General features: G+C 51.5%; 5 protein-coding genes across 5 annotated transcripts; 2 read left to right on the plus strand and 3 right to left on the minus strand.

Annotated features, from left to right (window-relative positions):
• Window positions 1-2,006: 2,006 nt before the first annotated feature.
• Window positions 2,007-4,656, plus strand: SODALDRAFT_336816 (hypothetical protein; the record flags this gene model as incomplete). The annotated part of the gene is made up of 4 exons (XM_028612625.1): window positions 2,007-2,084; window positions 2,202-2,633; window positions 2,729-4,019; window positions 4,202-4,656. 4 exons carry the CDS (start codon window positions 2,007-2,009, stop codon window positions 4,654-4,656), a joined length of 2,256 nt encoding a protein of 751 aa, XP_028471296.1.
• A 1,421-nt stretch (window positions 4,657-6,077) lies between these two features.
• Window positions 6,078-7,688, minus strand: SODALDRAFT_327685 (hypothetical protein). Its single transcript, XM_028610497.1, has 2 exons — window positions 7,111-7,688; window positions 6,078-7,030 (listed from the first exon to the last, which is right to left on the minus strand). Exons 1-2 carry the CDS (start codon window positions 7,292-7,294, stop codon window positions 6,177-6,179), a joined length of 1,038 nt encoding a protein of 345 aa, XP_028471297.1. The 5' UTR covers window positions 7,295-7,688; the 3' UTR covers window positions 6,078-6,176.
• A 1,238-nt stretch (window positions 7,689-8,926) lies between these two features.
• On the plus strand, window positions 8,927-11,364 carry SODALDRAFT_392995 (PLP-dependent transferase; the record flags this gene model as incomplete). Its single annotated transcript, XM_028615262.1, has 8 exons — window positions 8,927-9,017; window positions 9,288-9,757; window positions 9,928-10,291; window positions 10,420-10,432; window positions 10,495-10,618; window positions 10,678-10,757; window positions 10,902-11,132; window positions 11,205-11,364. The coding sequence occupies 8 exons, from the start codon at window positions 8,927-8,929 to the stop codon at window positions 11,260-11,262; spliced, it is 1,431 nt and encodes a 476-aa protein (XP_028471298.1). The 3' UTR covers window positions 11,263-11,364.
• SODALDRAFT_355705 (hypothetical protein) lies at window positions 11,334-13,114 on the minus strand (the record flags this gene model as incomplete). The annotated part of the gene is made up of 8 exons (XM_028613847.1): window positions 11,334-11,407; window positions 11,505-11,535; window positions 11,686-11,835; window positions 11,946-11,979; window positions 12,066-12,116; window positions 12,347-12,374; window positions 12,437-12,847; window positions 12,925-13,114. 8 exons carry the CDS (start codon window positions 13,112-13,114, stop codon window positions 11,334-11,336), a joined length of 969 nt encoding a protein of 322 aa, XP_028471299.1.
• Window positions 13,115-13,204: 90 nt separating this feature from the next.
• Window positions 13,205-15,304, minus strand: SODALDRAFT_40432 (regulatory protein cys-3). Its single transcript, XM_028615339.1, has 2 exons — window positions 14,750-15,304; window positions 13,205-13,860 (listed from the first exon to the last, which is right to left on the minus strand). The coding sequence occupies exons 1-2, from the start codon at window positions 15,033-15,035 to the stop codon at window positions 13,295-13,297; spliced, it is 852 nt and encodes a 283-aa protein (XP_028471300.1). The 5' UTR covers window positions 15,036-15,304; the 3' UTR covers window positions 13,205-13,294.
• Window positions 15,305-16,802: the final 1,498 nt, after the last annotated feature.

The raw sequence follows: 16,802 nt of genomic DNA on the forward strand, positions 1-16,802 counted from the left end.
AGGGCGTATTATAAGTGCGAAAACGCCGGGAAACAGGCTTACGGCTACCCCGTGTACGGAGGGAAAGTCTGATATAGCCCGTGCGTCCACGCTAATATGAAATTGTCGAACGGGGCCTACTACTAATACCCTAGATCTCGACTATGCTTGGTTTTACCTGCTCTGTCCTGCCCAAGAGTCCTTTGTGAACGACGTATATGCCTTGTTCAGGGAGTCTTGGATGTCACCCACCTTACCCTTTCTGGGATTATATTCTCGACCTGGCCTGCCTGGTCATGTTTCCATGCGTCAAGGCCATCATACTCTCTCCAAGGTGCCAACGACTTCTTTTTTTCGTTGAAGGCTTTCCTTTACCTCGCCCTGATAACCCGCTTATTTGAGACCTGGTCCATTGGCGTGCCATACTATTACCCCCTGGAAGAAGTTCCAGTGAGATGTTCTTGCGTTTGCTTCATTCAGACCTTTTTTTTTCCTGATTTCTACTGCACTGTCCTCCTTATACTACTAAAGCAGGGCTCGAAGCGTCAATGTCCCAGGCAGCTCCATGTATAGGAGTTTATTTCTCGGCGTGGCTATTAGTCAGGGAACACAGCCCAGGCTTTCAGCCTCAGTTCACGATTCGTGGGTGTTCTGTCACGATGGGTCACCTGTGTGAAGGAAACATCTTTTCCTGATAGTATTCTTCCCTCTATTGCATCCCGTGATCAACTCTCATGACCCTTCTCCCCCGTCCTCCTTTAACCTTCTTGATCACCAGCACGAATATTACCAGCTGAACCTTACAATCTGGAGTCCTATCACTCCTGTGGGGATCTATCTAGGAAACCCTTTACATCTGACATACTTCTTTCTACTCGGTGAAGAATTCACCACGTTAGCTGTATCAGGCAAGTCCCTCTATATTATCACCTTCTCCTCTGGGGTTGTCCTTGGCAGGTGGATATGTGATCCGCTGATCCATGTTCTTCTTCCTATGCCACACTGCTGCCGTGTAGTTGACTGCCATATCTCTTAAAGAGAAACTATGGTCTCTGTTATTGACCAGAACCTGACACTCCCTGCCTAGTTAAAGGATTTGATTGATTTTAACTAATTTCATCTCCTTAGGTTTGTTCCTGGGCTTATATCACTACCATCACATGTGATTCTTTGCCTGGGACTGTCTTTCAGACTACGGATTTACCAGATAATCTCACATCAACAGCCAATTTAGTCTCAAAAAGGCAAGTCTTTTTCAATGTCCCTACCCTAGGAACAAAGCCAATGTCCGTGAACTGGAGCTGACTCCTTTCCTTGGTTAGTCTCAGATCCTGTGGCCTCTAGCTGGTTATTTCTTCTTCCATCCCTTCTTTGTGAACGGCATCTTCAGGGGAGGCCCCACTCAAGACCTCAAGACCACCACCTAACCAGGTATGCCCACCGAGTTCACCGATACTCTCCAGTTTCTTGTCACCAACCTCCCTACCTCACCGAGTCTCACCGAGTCTCACCGAGATCCTCTCAGTTCACTTGAGTTGCCTTATCCTCTCTGGCAATGACCTGGGCTGTTGCCTTGGATTTCTGTTGATTCCCAAAACGACAACTGACCGAACGCACTTGCCCTTCCATTGTTCAGCACTGTGAGATCTTTCTTACTTTTTCTTGTCTCTCTCTCCTCCCTTAACCCACCAAACTCTTCCTATCCATGCCTGCTTTCACTTTATTTTCTAGCACTCGGAAATTCCCCCCATAACAACTGCATATCTTCAGTTCTTTTCCCCCGGTCTTTATTTCACTTTGAAGCACGGAGAAGATCATAACTCAACTAACCGGGATCGACCATGCAGAATCTTACAGGTCCCGGGGGCTTGGTTCAGTCTTCCTCGGCTGAAAGACCGCAGGCTAGACCGTCTACTGGATCATTGTCTACACGGATTCGTCCATCATTGTTCTCAATCACTAGTGAGAGACAGACACATCCATCACCCACACTGACTGAGCAGGACGAGGCACGCGATACCATCAACATGGCTCACTGTCAGTTACGTGGACCGCTCATTGGACCTCTTCGAGAGCGTCGACGGTCTGAGCTTTCACAGAAACATGTGAGTACTTTTTCTAATTTATTTTCTTGTTTCTTTTTATTTTCCCCCTCTCCCCACAGGGTATTCTTTATTAGCCCTTCCAGTATCCAACAAGAGTCGCTGACCGGTCAAAACTAGCCCGTATGGGAGCAAGCACGCAAGTTTCAGCATGGCGTCATGACGACACAGCAGGAAGTCCGCCGTAATCCCGGCATTCCTAGGAAGCTCGCCGATCAGTTGTGTCAGACACTCATTGCCTCTGCCCAAGATATGAACAACGCCATCCGTGAGACGGTTGATGATGCTTCGGAGCTGCGCATCCAACTGGAGGACGCCAACATGGCCATCATGAGTCTCAAGATCCAGGAGACCGCTTCCAAGTTTGACGTCTCTGAGGCACACAAGCAAATCAAGGAGAACGTCTCCAAAATTGAAGATGCTGAAAACCGTCTAGCTAAGTACCATGCTGATGCCGAGAAAGATCGGAACGAGCTGCGCGAGGCCCTCGCTCGGCTCAATGGGGCCAATGATGAGGAGCAGAAAAGAGAGCTCACTAATGCTCTTCTGAAGGTTTGTCCTCCCATTCAATCTTTCTCTTTTCCTCTGACTATCTTTGGTCAATTGTGGGTTGCCCTACAGTCGTAGTTACTAACTGGGACACGTAGATGCTTCAAACACAGCTTAGCATCCGACACTCCATCTCGCCTAAGCCCACAAAGTCCGAGGCGACTTCCATTGAACAAGCTCTGACGGCTTTTCATAAAGCCCAGTTGCAGGAGTCGGACGAGAGTCAAGCCGACGAGTTCGCTGGTCGTTTGGAAGATCTGTCGACTCGCGAATATCTCCACAAAGATGTTAGCAGCAAGCCTTGCGATGATGGAGGTATGCAGCTGCTCTCGCATTCTCATGTTTACGGCAGTGAACCTGTGGGCTTCCTGTCTCAGCACTCTTTCCGTGGTGTTGCTCAGACTAGCACGCGTAGTACTTCCGGCAAGGATACTCAGAGCGCCTCCAGTCAGGGACGCATGCCTTGGCCGCACACTCCCAGCCAGCGTATGCTCAATAGCCCTGGAATGGGTGACGACGTTTTTCGACCATCTACCCCCCAGACCCCGGATGCCTCCCACCAAAATGGCCATGGTGGAGCTCTTGGCAGAAACGACAGCTTTGGCGGACCGAGCAGGGTCAACACTGCGGCGGGTATGCGCAGCCGACCTCCCGTCAGCATGAACATGGGCTTCGGTCAACCACGCGGCCCTGGTCCTAGATCTGGCCCTCACAATTTCCGGCCTAAGGCACCGGAGTTCCAACCCGTCGATGGGAACTTTAGGGTGAACACCAACGGTTTTGAAGGTGTCAGGAACATTGACCAGATCGCGAACACGTCCTATGGCCAGCCACAAATGCCTGAACAGACGCAGGTGTCATACCCTCGTCCACAGGGTGGTCCTCAGGCCATGTACAACCATCAAATGTACTATGACGGCCTCGACCACAACAACACTTTCGCCTACGAAGGTCCGAAGCGTCCACAGTTTGGCCCCACTCACTATGACAGTCAAGCTGTGGTCCATCGCTCCCAGCCTATCATCCCCGTCGGCCAGACATATGGCGGATTGGATGACGATTTAAGCCGCTTCGAGGCCGCCTTCCGTGAGCTCTTTGGTATTTCTCGCGGCTTCATCGGCACTTGGGTTGGAACCAACGTCGAGATGCACCGACAGGCACCCATCATGCAGTATCTGCCCAAGGTCTATACAGGCTTTACTGAACAGCAAGCTTGGTCCTACATTCGCCAGCATCTCAATGATGGACTTTCCCGCTCCTGTCTTTTTGCTCGGGTCATGGTCGATTTCATTGTTCAGAGGATCCTTGTTCCCAGTGCTTGGCAGGGGTTCGATTTCCAGAACGACCGCCGCATTCAGCAGCTGGAAGAAGAGCTTGCACGTGGTCCGAGTAAGTAACACACTGTTTCCGAGGGCATCTCACTCTCTCACTCTCCAAATCCCCAGTTGCTATTCTATATCCTCCCCTCGCCCCCCCCACCCTACCTAACCCGCTTTCTCCCAGCCAATTCACTTCTCTATTAACTAGCTACCTTGATGTCACTTGCTAATCACACAATGATCACCATACAGTCGTCACCCCAAGCGCTCGCAGCGAGTACAACAGAGCCGTCTCGGAGATCATCAACTCCATCGTGAACAGTGAGAGATACGAGCACTATCGTGAGGGCCGCATCGAATACTTCGCTGCTGAACTCGAGAATATGCTCAGCCCCCTCATCACCCCCTACGCCAACTTGGCCGAAGCAAAGAGTGATCTACGCTCTATGGTTGGTAAAGCTTGGTCACTTTCGGCCAAGACCCTCACGTCCCGCATGACCTTCGAGTACCGCTTCCCCGAGGCTGGGTCTCGCTTCTCGATGCAGAGCATGATTGCTGTTGCCCCTAACATCGATGGGTACACTCTTCAGGCTGAACACTGGCGTATACAGCTCGTGGTCACCCCTGTGATTACGGTCCGTAACGACAGCGGCAATACGCTCTCGGTCCATGTGACCAATTTGGCCGAGGTTCTCCTCATGAAGTGAAGAAGCATCTTGGGAATTGTTTCCTTGAGCGTGATTGGGATGGTGAAGGGCAGCATCTTCTGAAGCCCCAGACTATTCTCTACAAAACGCTCAATTGAGCCTATGTCTACGCTGGGGGGGGGGGGGCGTTTCTCTTTTTTTTGGCTCATACCAGCCAGAGGATCGCCGGCGCCATATCTGCCGGCGTGTCCGGGGGGATGGTGAATTCAGGATGCTAAAGTTGGCGATGTATCCATGCCTTCTTACGACCTCTTGACATCAATCTTTGCTGTTTTGTTTGGGACTCATCTTTCTTGCAATCTCTTCATCAGGCGGCCGTGCACATGGACATGGCGAAGTGCTGGGAGTTGGGTTTTCTGGTCTTCCATTGCTTTCAGTTCGTGGGAGGGGTTGTCTGCTTTTTTTTTTCTTTTGTCACTGGCAGCCGCAAGCATCACGAAGCACAGATGCCAGCATAAGGCACATTGGTGTGATGGCATCACTTTTCCCTTTTTCCTGCCTTCTTGTGGATTTGATGCTGACGCCCCCTTTTCCTTTGAGCCCACCCGACTACAGCTGCAAGGGCACCAGTCACTGAAGTCTCGATTTGCCTCCTCAACTCTGAACCCTGCATTGCCTAACACGCTCGCAAAAGCTGAAGACGGCAATTGGTATGCATTGAGATTTGGAGGGATAGGGATGCTATCTGGTTTGGTTTCTCGGCTATGCATTTTGTTCTTCGTCTGCCGTCTACTTTCTTCTATTGGGGCTTTTTCTTCTCGTTTTCTTCTGGTTGATAGTTCTGTTTCCCCTTTTCCATAGCATAAGGCTTCGTTATCGGAGGCAAGAAGTCTGGAAGCTAGCTACTGCTGCTCTGGTTGAGCTGCCGTCGTGGAGTGGGGGTCTTTGGGACATGCTTGGGACCTACGTTAGCTATAGAGACACTGAACATGGGAGATTGCTCACACTGTCTCTGATCCAGATTTTGTGTGATGTTATGGATGATGTGACATGGTTCTTGACGGAATGAACACAGATACATCGGATGGGAACTCTCTTCTTCGACCATGTGTGTGTGGACATTACGCTCAAGATGTTACTGACCATTTGGATTACTATAAAGGATTACCCGAAGCCCTCGAAGACAAGTGATTTGACGTGGTTTAACTCTGCATTAATAACTTCTGAACTCACCTGGATGGTGAAGAAATCACGCCGCCCAAGATCATCGTCCATATTTAGCTCCAGCGAAAAATTCCATCGATCAAGGGCAAGGTAGGTTCCCTGTGAGCATTTTGACGCCCCCTAGTACATGTTGAATGAATACTATACATTACTGAAGTCTCGAAGTTCCAGCACCAGGCTTTTCCGAGCCACCTGCCCTTAGGTAGTGATAGAAACAAACCAAAAAAATGTTGGTGGGGGAGCAGAAGAAGCGAGGCAAAAAAAAAAAAAAAACCAGTCAACGACCCCGAAAACACAGGGACAATGACTCTGAAGTGGATAGAAGATGGGTTCGCAACCATCATGACGACATATGATCAAGGCCTGAGGTGCCTTCCCGAGGCCTCAGCGTTAACCGGCTGCCGGTCGAGCCGCTTCACCACAGCGCCGAGCACAGTCTTTAGAATCCCGTCGGCAGTCAGGACCCTAGATACACCTTTCTGGGTATTCCAAGTAACCGTGTCCACGATGTCCCGGATCCCGCCGTCGACGAGGTCGCTGAGGCCGTCGTCTAGCTGCTCGAGGGCCTCTCTGGCGCCAGGTTCATTACCGACCTGGAAGAACTGTACGCCTACTTGGTAAGGAGGGGCCTCGAGCTTATCGAGCTTCTTGGCAGCAGCGATGAGGACGCTCTCCACGTCATCTGAAGGTACACCGTCGGTGATGACGATAACGTTGACGGGTTTGACGGTCTCCAAGACGTCCTTCTTCTCCGTGCAGAGGGCCAGGTAAGGCTTCAGGATGCTTTGCAGGCAAGTGCCGGTAGGTGTACCGTTGGTGGGGTGGACAGAGGCGAAGAGTCTCTGAATGGTTGCACTATCGGTAATGCCGCGGTAGCCCCCAGCCGCAGAGCCCTTCGAAGGGAGCGCGTGGCTACGAGACTTGTGATTGAGGAAGAAAAGGTCGATACCGTCGGTATCGTGGGCGGTGCAGATAGGGGTGATCGTGCGAAGAACGTCGGCAACCTCCTTCCATGAACGGCCCGACATGGATCCCGAGTCATCGATAACGAAGATGGTGTCGAAGGTGGTTAGAAAAGCATAAGGGTCTTCTGGGGTGGTGAGGCTTCCAGCGGAGATGTGGGAAGGTGTCGGCGACACTCCGCGACTATTTCCAATGCGGAGGTCATTCGGCGACTCAGAGTACGCTGGGGGCTTTTCCGTGGCTAGTTCTGGCTAGAGTCAGAGATATATCCGTCTTCAAGTATCGGGGCCGGACGGCGAGAATGCTCGGGGAAGAGTCGGTACGTACGAGAAGGAGCGGGGACTGATAATGAAGGGTTCGAGAAGGGGTTCGTACCAGAACCGACATGTCGGGAGCCAAAATCAGAATGCCTCATGTCGGCGTCATTGCCCCATGCGTCGGACGACATTGGAGACTTATGAGAAGGTGATATCTTGTTCTTGAGCGATCTGAAGAATGACTTGCCCGTCATGTTTTGGCGTGCTCAGGATGTCCTAGGAGAAGAATAGAAGGGTAAACGTATTTCAGAGCCGATGTGTAAATACCTAGTAATCAAGGTCGAACTTATGTGTTTCTTGTTACATCTACCTACCTTATACGACAGAGGTTCCGTAGGCAGGTAGGATACAGTTTGAACGGAGATTCGTGATGGACCGGCAATTATTATATCCGTAGAGGTCCAAAGGTCAGGAACGAGAAACTACCCCCTACCCAAAGCTTGTTTAGCTGGGATCTTCTGAATGGCCATAACTTTGAGTTTTGTGCCACGCCTAGGGAGAGATTTTGGGCACGTGTTGATGCTTCTCTTGCCATCTTGCAGAGTGGAAGTTGCTTGCTCGTGCATTATTGGACAAAGGGAAGACCGGGGGCTCTTAAAGTGTCTCCATGTGCCTTGTGTCAACCTCGTGTCGATCGACAGGGACAGCAGAAGGTATCGAGTTCTCTGACCTTTTATATTAAGATGTCCCGAAATTAATGTTTACCCCACTGTACCTATCCAGCCCAGCCACAAAGTCGTAGTTTCCCAGCCACTACTGTAGTACTGAGGTTCGCCCCGCCGACCCAGCACCGCCACAGAATCTCGGCCGGGGTATGACCTAATATCCGTACTCCGTGGGCCTCTACACCCCTGGCAAAAAGTAGTTGAATACGCCTATGTACCATCGACCCACAAAATGTCAGGCTGAGGGCATATGGGCTTACTATCTAGCCTCAAATACATAGGAGTGTTCAAATACTTATTGCCTCCCACTGGAATTCTCCAGTCACCTTTTGATATCTCGGCACATTGAGCAAGGCAAACTATTCATGTGTCTGTCCAAACGTAATATAACCCTCTGGGCATTGTGCGCCGCCGATATTGGCAACAAGATCAAAGGGACGAAGTTCATCCTCAGCGCGATCCTTACAGAAGATCGGTCCGGCATGCAGTCCTCACCGACAGTCTCACCAACAGTCAGTGTTACCACCACATCCAATCACGGAGCAAGATGCGAGTAGCCAATCCATTCCCCGATTACGAGGTGGAGAGGTAAGATGGGGCATGCTTACAGCTATTGGAACACTGGATTCACGGAAGGGGGAAGGTTGGGTTTCAACGCGTATATGTGCTGGGTCTGGGTTAGAGAGAGGAAGGAGGGGCGATTATCTGGCTTTATGTGCCAGGAAGTCGGTGGCAGCATGGAGGGATGCGTAAATGGCTTGGACCGTTTGATTTGTTTGCTCCAAAACGGTGGGATATCATCGGGCGTTCTTGCAACGAAAGGTATCACAAAACAAGCGAATCAACCACACTCAAACATCAACTTCCTCATCGTCTCCTTCACCACCACCCCCACCACCACCACCATCCTCTGAGTACCCTGCGGGCTTCCCGTGGCTTACGCTCCAAAGAATCAATACCCGCGTGGGGACTATACAAGCCGAAAGCTGAGAAGGGTATCTGTTCAGGAGGAGCAGAAGCGTGCCCCAAGAAGGCTTCAGGAAACTGACCAACGTACTGAATACTACGGCATATTTTTCTCTCCAAGCATTCTTGTGCTCGATCGTCTCAACCACCGCCTAATATATCGACCTCCGCAGTCCTCCTCTGCCTATTTTCGCCATGTTCAACCGCAAGTTCTCCATCAATCGCCATACGGGCGTGCCCAAACCCGAAGCCCGACGCTTCAGTGTCGGGGAACCTTTGCAGAGTGGTAAGCACAAAGACATTTTATCCTGCCCCATTTATTCCCCTTCGACCTACTCGTAGTCGGTTAATAGTGAGAGGTTCCGTTGAAAATCTGGGTTCTGGACCTCTTGCTATCACAGCATCAACATGCAACGGGCACAGAACACAGGACACAGCTTACCCACATTGCCATCCAAATGGTCAAATGGTTGGGGTGATTCGAATCGAAGCAACCACCGTAGATCAAGGTTAGACGAACAGGGCTAACAATTCCCCTCCCCGCTCACAACAACAGAGGCCCAATCCAAGACACATCGTCAGTTTCGAAATGCCGGCCACATGCCCCATGCCGGCCTCGACGCCAGCCGTGCATCCACCGGCGTCGTCTGGTGCACTGAGCGGGCTATCGAATATGGCTTCCTCGAGGAGCCCGAGGCTTGGGCCAACCTCGGTCAAGGTGCCCCCGAAGTAGAAGACGACATCGCCGGCTGCTTCCAGAGGCCCAAGTCCATTGAAATCTCCCTCGCTGGCCGCGAATACGGCCCCACAGCCGGTATCAAGCCCCTCCGCGAGGCTGTTGCTAATCTCTATAACACTATGCACCGCCAGGGCAAGGAAAGTCAGTACACCTGGGAGAACGTCGCCATCGTCCCCGGTGGCCGAGCCGGTCTTATCCGTATCGCTGCTGTCCTTGGTAACTCGTACCTCTCCTTCTTCCTGCCGGACTATACTGCCTATAATGAGATGCTGTCTCTCTTCAAGAATGTAAGCGATCCTTCCTCCTCCTCACCCCGGGGTCGCCCCCGTAAAGCTCAGGATCTTCTCACCCAATATCTCCGTTTGTCGAGCTCTTCCCTTCTGAAATTCGAAACGATGGTCCGCCGAAAGACTTGCTCTCTTCACCATGCTCACATTGCCCACTTGTTCTGCCGTAGTTCGCCGCTATTCCCGTGCCGCTATCTGAAGACGACGGATACCACATTCATCCCGATAAAATCGCCGAAGAAATCTCCAGGGGTTCTTCGGTGATTCTGACCTCGAACCCCCGCAACCCGACTGGACGTGTGGTCCGCAATCCCGAGCTCGCCGAGATCCAGGCCATATGTCGTGGCCGTGCCACCTTCGTCAGCGACGAGTTTTACTCTGGATACAATTACACCAGCGACTGCGACGGGTCAACCATATCCGCCGCCGAAAACGTTGAAGACGTCAACGAGGACGACGTCCTGATCATCGACGGGCTCACCAAGAGGTTCAGGCTACCCGGTTGGCGGATCGCTTGGATCCTCGGTCCCAAAGGTATGGAAGGATGGTTTTACTTGAAGAAGAAAAGAAAAGAAAAGAAGAAGAGAGGAAAAAGAGGATGAAGGACGACGGGACGATGGGACGATGGGAATCCCTGTGCTGACAAAATGACAACTCGCCAGAATACATCAAGGCGTAAGGGATATCCTCTCCTTACTTGGAACATGGAGTTTAGCAGCGAACTGACACTTCGTCAGCATTGGATCCTGCGGGAGCTACCTCGATGGAGGTGCTAGCCATCCGTTTCAAGAAGCCTCCATCCCCATGCTTGATCCAACTCTGGTCAAGCAAGAAATGATTTGTCTTCAAAGACATTTCCGGGTTTGTCACCATCTCAAATGAACCGCCACTCGTACGGGTACTCATAAGCCTCTCGATAGGACAAGCGCGACTATGTCGTGGATCGACTGTGCGGGATGGGCTTCATCATCCGCATCGTCCCCGACTCCACATTCTACCTGTGCGTAATCTCCTTTGGAAACCCCTACCTTCGACGGGACCTTCGACGGGGGCGGGACTGTTCATCTCTCCGTGGCTGATTTTGCCTCTTTCCGTGCTTGACTCACTTGCCGGCCTTCGGATCTGTCGACTGACTTGCAAGTAGCTGGCTCAATCTCGAAGGCCTGCCGGGACCCATTGCCGATGGTCTGAATTTCTTCCAGGCATGCCTGGAAGAGAAAGTCATCGTCGTACCGGGGATTTTCTTCGACTTGAACCCATCAATGCGTCGCGACCTCTTTGATAGTTCATGCCACCATTTTGTTCGCTTCTCGTATGGACCCAAGATGGAGACCCTAAAAAAGGGCTGCGATGGTATCGAGAGGGTGGTGACCAAGTAGGCCCCCCCCCCGTTCTTGAACACTGCCTACCTTAAAAGAAATAGGAATGTTTGTTAACCCATATACAGGTATAGAACATCGGTGGGTGGGAGTGCAATTGAAGAATCGGTTCTGGACAAGTCGTAGGAGAGTGTCTCGAGAGTGCTAGATCGGAGATAGATTGCAAGAGGGACTAGTAAACTATACCCAGGGACGCGTTAGCCATTTGTGTTGTCCGAAACCTGCCAAAGGACGTGCTGAGAACGACAGAGAATGTTCCTCAGTATCCGGACTGCAGGGCGCCAGTCACATAAAGTGCAGGCGTACATGACGTACGTATCAAACCACCGCTATGCGTCCCTCACAGATTTTTTTGTCTCGATGCATACGAGGCACTGACAAGAATATGGACATGTGTATCTGTTAAGACACCGACGGAAGCCGACCTGTCGGACATCCCGGCTTTCAGGGGAGTAGCGAAGTAATAAAACGTGGTTAATAAAATAATCCGAATAAATAAAAAAGGAATGAATAAAAAAGGTCGAAGCCTTTGCTCGGGACGATTCGTACCGCCGGCAGCAATATTGGACCTGCCTGAAAGAGGAAAGAGAAAATCGACAGGAACAGGGGCATGGTGCCATCGGCCCATGGAGACAGCTGTACGTGCCAGAGGGAGAGACTAGAAATCCAGACGGCAAAGAGGCGGGGGAATGAAGGATGCTGTGCACACGGAGTACAGAGTACACCGGCTTCACTGTCCCTCCCTCCATGGATAATGGGCCCCCCACGTCGAGTGTAGAGTTATACCTACCTTACCTACTGTCGAATACCTGTGTCTTGACATTAAACCTGACATTGCTGGCGCTGAACAAACCCGTTGCCCTAGAGTAGGGATACACTGCATGCACGTACTTCGTATGCCTGCAGTAGCCAACTGCTCAAGGCAACACGCGATGCTGACCAGGTGGGAGGACCCGCATACGGTGAGCACGTCACCCAGCCTGAAAAGCTCGACATCGCGGAAACCCCCACTGTATCTACCTTGAAGGCGTATGTTCGGTATTACCTGAGGGCACGATAGGCTGGTAGTCTCCGTGTTTTCGCTTGTACTCCGCACCGCGTGGGCAAGGGGCTACCTCGCGGCACGTGAATACCTTACAGACTCACCCGGTGTAGGTTGGTAGGTAATTATCTGTAAAAGTATCCGTACGGATAGTATAACGGTACCCACCTCTGGCGACCGAGAAGAGTTTTGCGCCCTAGAGGAACCGATGGAAACCGTCAGTCTGCAGCAGCCACTTAGGGGAACGATTCTGCACACCAATGATGGGCGCAGAGGTCAAGGAACGTGCCTCCATGTGGTCGAGGTACAGTGTAGAAGCAACTGGAGCCACCAGGAGAAAGCTTAGCAGGTCGGACTTTGAGTTGTTAGGCATCTCACCGCCTGCCGTGATTATGTCCCCGTTGGCCCGGCGCACTCCCCTTCCCCTGACCCCACCGCTAGAGATAGATAGCCCGGCTCTCTTATGGTCAAATGTCGAGCGGCGAACAAGAAGAAAGAGGGATGGTCGGTCAGACATGCGTGAGAGAGGAATGCCGTGAGAGGGTCCGAGGGTGCGAAAGGACAGAGAGCTTTCTCGTGTGTGCTGCGAAGAATAGATGGCTTCGTGCTTCTGGCGACCATTCAATGTCCTCAACAATCTGGGCAGGCTTTGCCTGAAGACCTGAAGACCTGAAGACGAGAATAGGCGGTCAGTGCTGCCAAGATCAGTCGGGCATCGTAAGCGACGAATGAATAATCCAAGTCACGGTAGACAGAACCAAGGTAGCAGGCCAAGGTAGCAGGTGTGGTGATCATGATCGAATTTCTTCCCGTAAACCATATATGCAACGCATTGTGCCCGACAAATACATTGAGAAAGCAAACATATCCGCCCACAAAACCATGGCTCACGCTCCCTTCAATAACCCCGCCAGAAACTCCTTGTTGACCATGCATCTTGACGATACGATCGACAACGCGACGACGCCAAAGATTATCTTCCAGTCAGGATAGCACTGTATCCCTCCCGCATCCAGCTGGCCACGCAAACCCCAACGCCTCGCACGATGCAATGAAGTGCAGAACGCTGACCCCTAAAATGGACTACCCACCGACGACCAGTTGGATATAGTCAAGTCAATTTTCGTCTTTGACGTCGGATGAAGCGGCCTCACTCGATGCTTTGTTGGCTTTATGTTTGGAATCGAACTCCTTGAACATGGCGGCGATCTCCTCGTTGCCGTCATTTTTCTCCATAACGAGGTTCTTGAGCCATCGGTTCTCGGTCTCGAGGAGGTTAATACGGCTTTCGAGCTGGGTGACCTTGTCCGACATTTCCTTGGCTGTCTTCTCCAGAGCCTGCTCGCGCTGCTTCTTCTTGATGCGGAATCGGGCACTGGCGGCGGTGTTCCGTCTCCGCTTATCTTCGTCAGCGGCCAGACGAGATTGTTCTTCGAAGTTCGAGACTGGCCTGCCGTTGCCGTTGTCGTTGTATGGCTCTGGTCTGCTAGTGGGCTCGCTCGGGCGGGACACCGGCTGGACGTACGCAGCCTGGGCCGGGTGCGGATGCGGATGAGGAGGTACCGGGGAAGAGTAGTGAGTTTGCGGGTTCGGCTGCAGAGGTTGGAGGTTGCCGAGTCCTTCATGCAATGAGGGCACGCCCGAGGCAGGGTAGGAGTTGAAGTCGGAAAAATTGAAATCGCCTGCCATTGTTAGAAGCTGATCGTGTTGAATGGTGATCAACTGAGTCTTGGCATCGTGGCGTCGCAAGTAAGGCTTGCGCGCGAGAAAGAACATAAGAAATGGATTATGATGGTGTCAAGGCATCAATGGGGCGCGGGATGGCTAAAGGCATGGTCGTCCACCACGAGCAATGAACGCACTTGCTGCTCGTCGGCGACACCAGATACGCCAGGCACTTGCAACGGCCGCTTCCCGTGCCGGGTTGATGACGGAAAGTCACGGGATATTACACCATCCCCAGAAAGCGACTAAAGATTCAATCTGGTCACCCTTCCCCTCGAAACCCCCGCTCCGAGGGCGATCAAGATGCATCCCAGAAAAGGTAGCTGCCAACGAGCAGGGCCGAGGATGGCAGCGCTTCTGCATGTTCGAATTTCGCGATTGGTGAGGACCAGGACTCTGATAACGCTCGCTATGTCCATCCAACTGCTTGAAAACGGTGGTAGGCTGGTTATGAAGCGCTGCCACTTGACGGGAGTTGAAGGGCAATTGGTGATGGTGACTTTGAGAAAGGTGGGTCGACAGACAATGCCCGGGGAAAAAAGGGCCCCGAAAGAAAAGAAAAAACCCCAGCGCGAATGAGGCATATATCTCGAAACAGGTGTAGAGTAGTCAACAAAGGCAAACTGGGTGTGATAACGATCGACCAGGTAACAATAAAACAGGAGTAAAACGTGTGGATGGGGAAAGAAAACAAACATCGATATGAGATAACTTGTCCCGCAGTGAATTGCGCAAGCAGACATGCAGAGACCAGTGCAGGAAAGCACAGTGTAGTCCACCGCACATCTTCAGTATCGAAAAAAAAAGCCCTCCGAATAGACCCTAGGAAAACTCCAGAAAACTCACCCGGCATGAAATCTAGGTTGGACAAATCGCCGATGGGGGATGCAAGGGCATCGGGGTTAACCGTAGTGGTGGTAGGGGAGGGGTCGCAGTCTGGTTTTGCTGGAGGTGCCTGATAATCCATGTGTTGGCCGGTTTCGAAGTCGAAGAACTGGGTATTGGTAAACATGGCCAAGTCGTCTTCGAATGTGAAGTCATCCTCAAGCGGCTTTTCGTTGACGGTGTTCAGTTGACGCAGATACTGCGAGACATTGGGGCCTCGACGGCCACTCGTGTAAGCAGGAGCCATTTCAGCGAAGTCCGGGATTCGATAATGTATCTGGCACTGATCCGGGTCAGGACAAGGTTCTCGTGTCAAGCTGTGCTGGACAGCGGTCGAGGAGCGAATTCGTGAAATGTCTCAGCGGCTTCAATGAATCGTAGGAGAAATGAAGTTCGTGTAGGAACGAGGAGACGTTGGGGCGTCGTCGTCAAGGAATTGAATTGGCGAGAGGCGTATATATCTGCAGCTTCTCGCACGTCTGTAGCCACAGGTCCCAATGGTTGAGGTTCTCGAGTGCTGCAAGTTGGCACTTGATGGAGGGGCGGATGGCGAGAAATGGTGACGCGCAGAAAAAACGTGCACTGAACGAAGCGCTGGGGCGGGGCCTTCAAATCAGCGAAAAGGCTGAGAATTGATATTATAAGGTGCGCAAGATTTCCCGTAGCTGTTTGTCGTTCTCTTGTGTTGTATTTCGTTCCCAGAAAACCACTGCGATTCCAGTCTCTCAGAGGTAGAATAATGAAGAGTGGGAAGAAGCTGCGGTTGAGGGGCGAAGTCGGGGTTGATCAGTTGCACCCGGCATCATAAGAGAAGACTGGGTGTGGGTGCCCTTTGGTTGGCATGTAGTGTGGGGGCATTCCGTAAACCCGAGAGGACTGCACCGTGCAAACTAAACGGAGATGGGTACGGAGATACCTGAAGAATAACCACTGTTGCGTAAAAGACATACCTACCTGAGTAATTACTCCGTAATTACCTTACGGGCCTGACTATTTGACTAAGGTAGGTACCTAAGGTACCTACCAATTCGCCAGAACGTAGAAGTGACGCTCAACGCTCCGGGTCCAGGCTTCCCGCGTCTTCTTGATCTCACGAGTCACACTGCTTGCTGGTGGCTTCACCATCACATTCCATCAAACCGATGCCCTGCGCAATGTCTCGAAACGTGTACGAGTCCCACAAGCTACCCGTGTGTACAGAGTACCCCGTATGTAATACATGCTCCCAGGTGTCAGTTCATGATCCTCATCACCTTACCGAAAAGCTACCCGACATCCTCTTCATATAATGTACGGGTTGCAATTACTTTGTATGTACTCATATCTACACGTCCCACTTTCGAGGACGGATCTTGCTCATACCCCTTGTATCAGGACTTCTACTCCGTAGGTACACTTACACTTCCAAATGGCACGAATAAGTGGGGCTTAGTCAGGTCCATTGCCCAACTAGCTGGGTCCTGTTTGAATGACCAACCACATGCGGGAGTTCCCCACGCACCACCTCCCACGTCCTAGGATGTAATTCTTCGTAATAATGGGTGCACTAAACTAGGTAAGGTAGTCATTAATTACCATACGCGTTCCCAAACTCCAGTTCGTGTGTTCAAAATTAGGTGGGAAAGCCCCTAATAATATGAATAGACTTCAAACACAATGTGCAGCACCGCAAGAGAGGGGTTTCTTCCATGTAATAGCACACATAGTGTATAGGTTAGAGGCAAGCCAAGCGATAGATCCCCAAATACCTAGTAAGGTAGGTTATACCTACGGGTATCCGTACGGACATAAGAACTGCCTCAGTATATTTTGTGGGCAGTTTAGGAACGTCGACGTCGCCAAACTTTTCATTTTGTCAGCACCGGAACCAAGCTCCGAGGTCGGTTTCCGTCCTCAGTAGGCTAATTGAAAGGAGCCTTTCCTACTTCGTATAGGTAGGTTTACAAAGATTGATAACAACCTTGGATAGTCGAATCCACGAACTCGAGACTACGAAACCGTCGGTCTGATGCCT

The sequence above is a fragment of the Sodiomyces alkalinus genome (assembly GCF_003711515.1).
Source record: "Sodiomyces alkalinus F11 unplaced genomic scaffold SODALscaffold_1, whole genome shotgun sequence".
In the NCBI taxonomy this organism is placed as follows: Eukaryota; Fungi; Ascomycota; class Sordariomycetes; order Glomerellales; family Plectosphaerellaceae; genus Sodiomyces; species Sodiomyces alkalinus.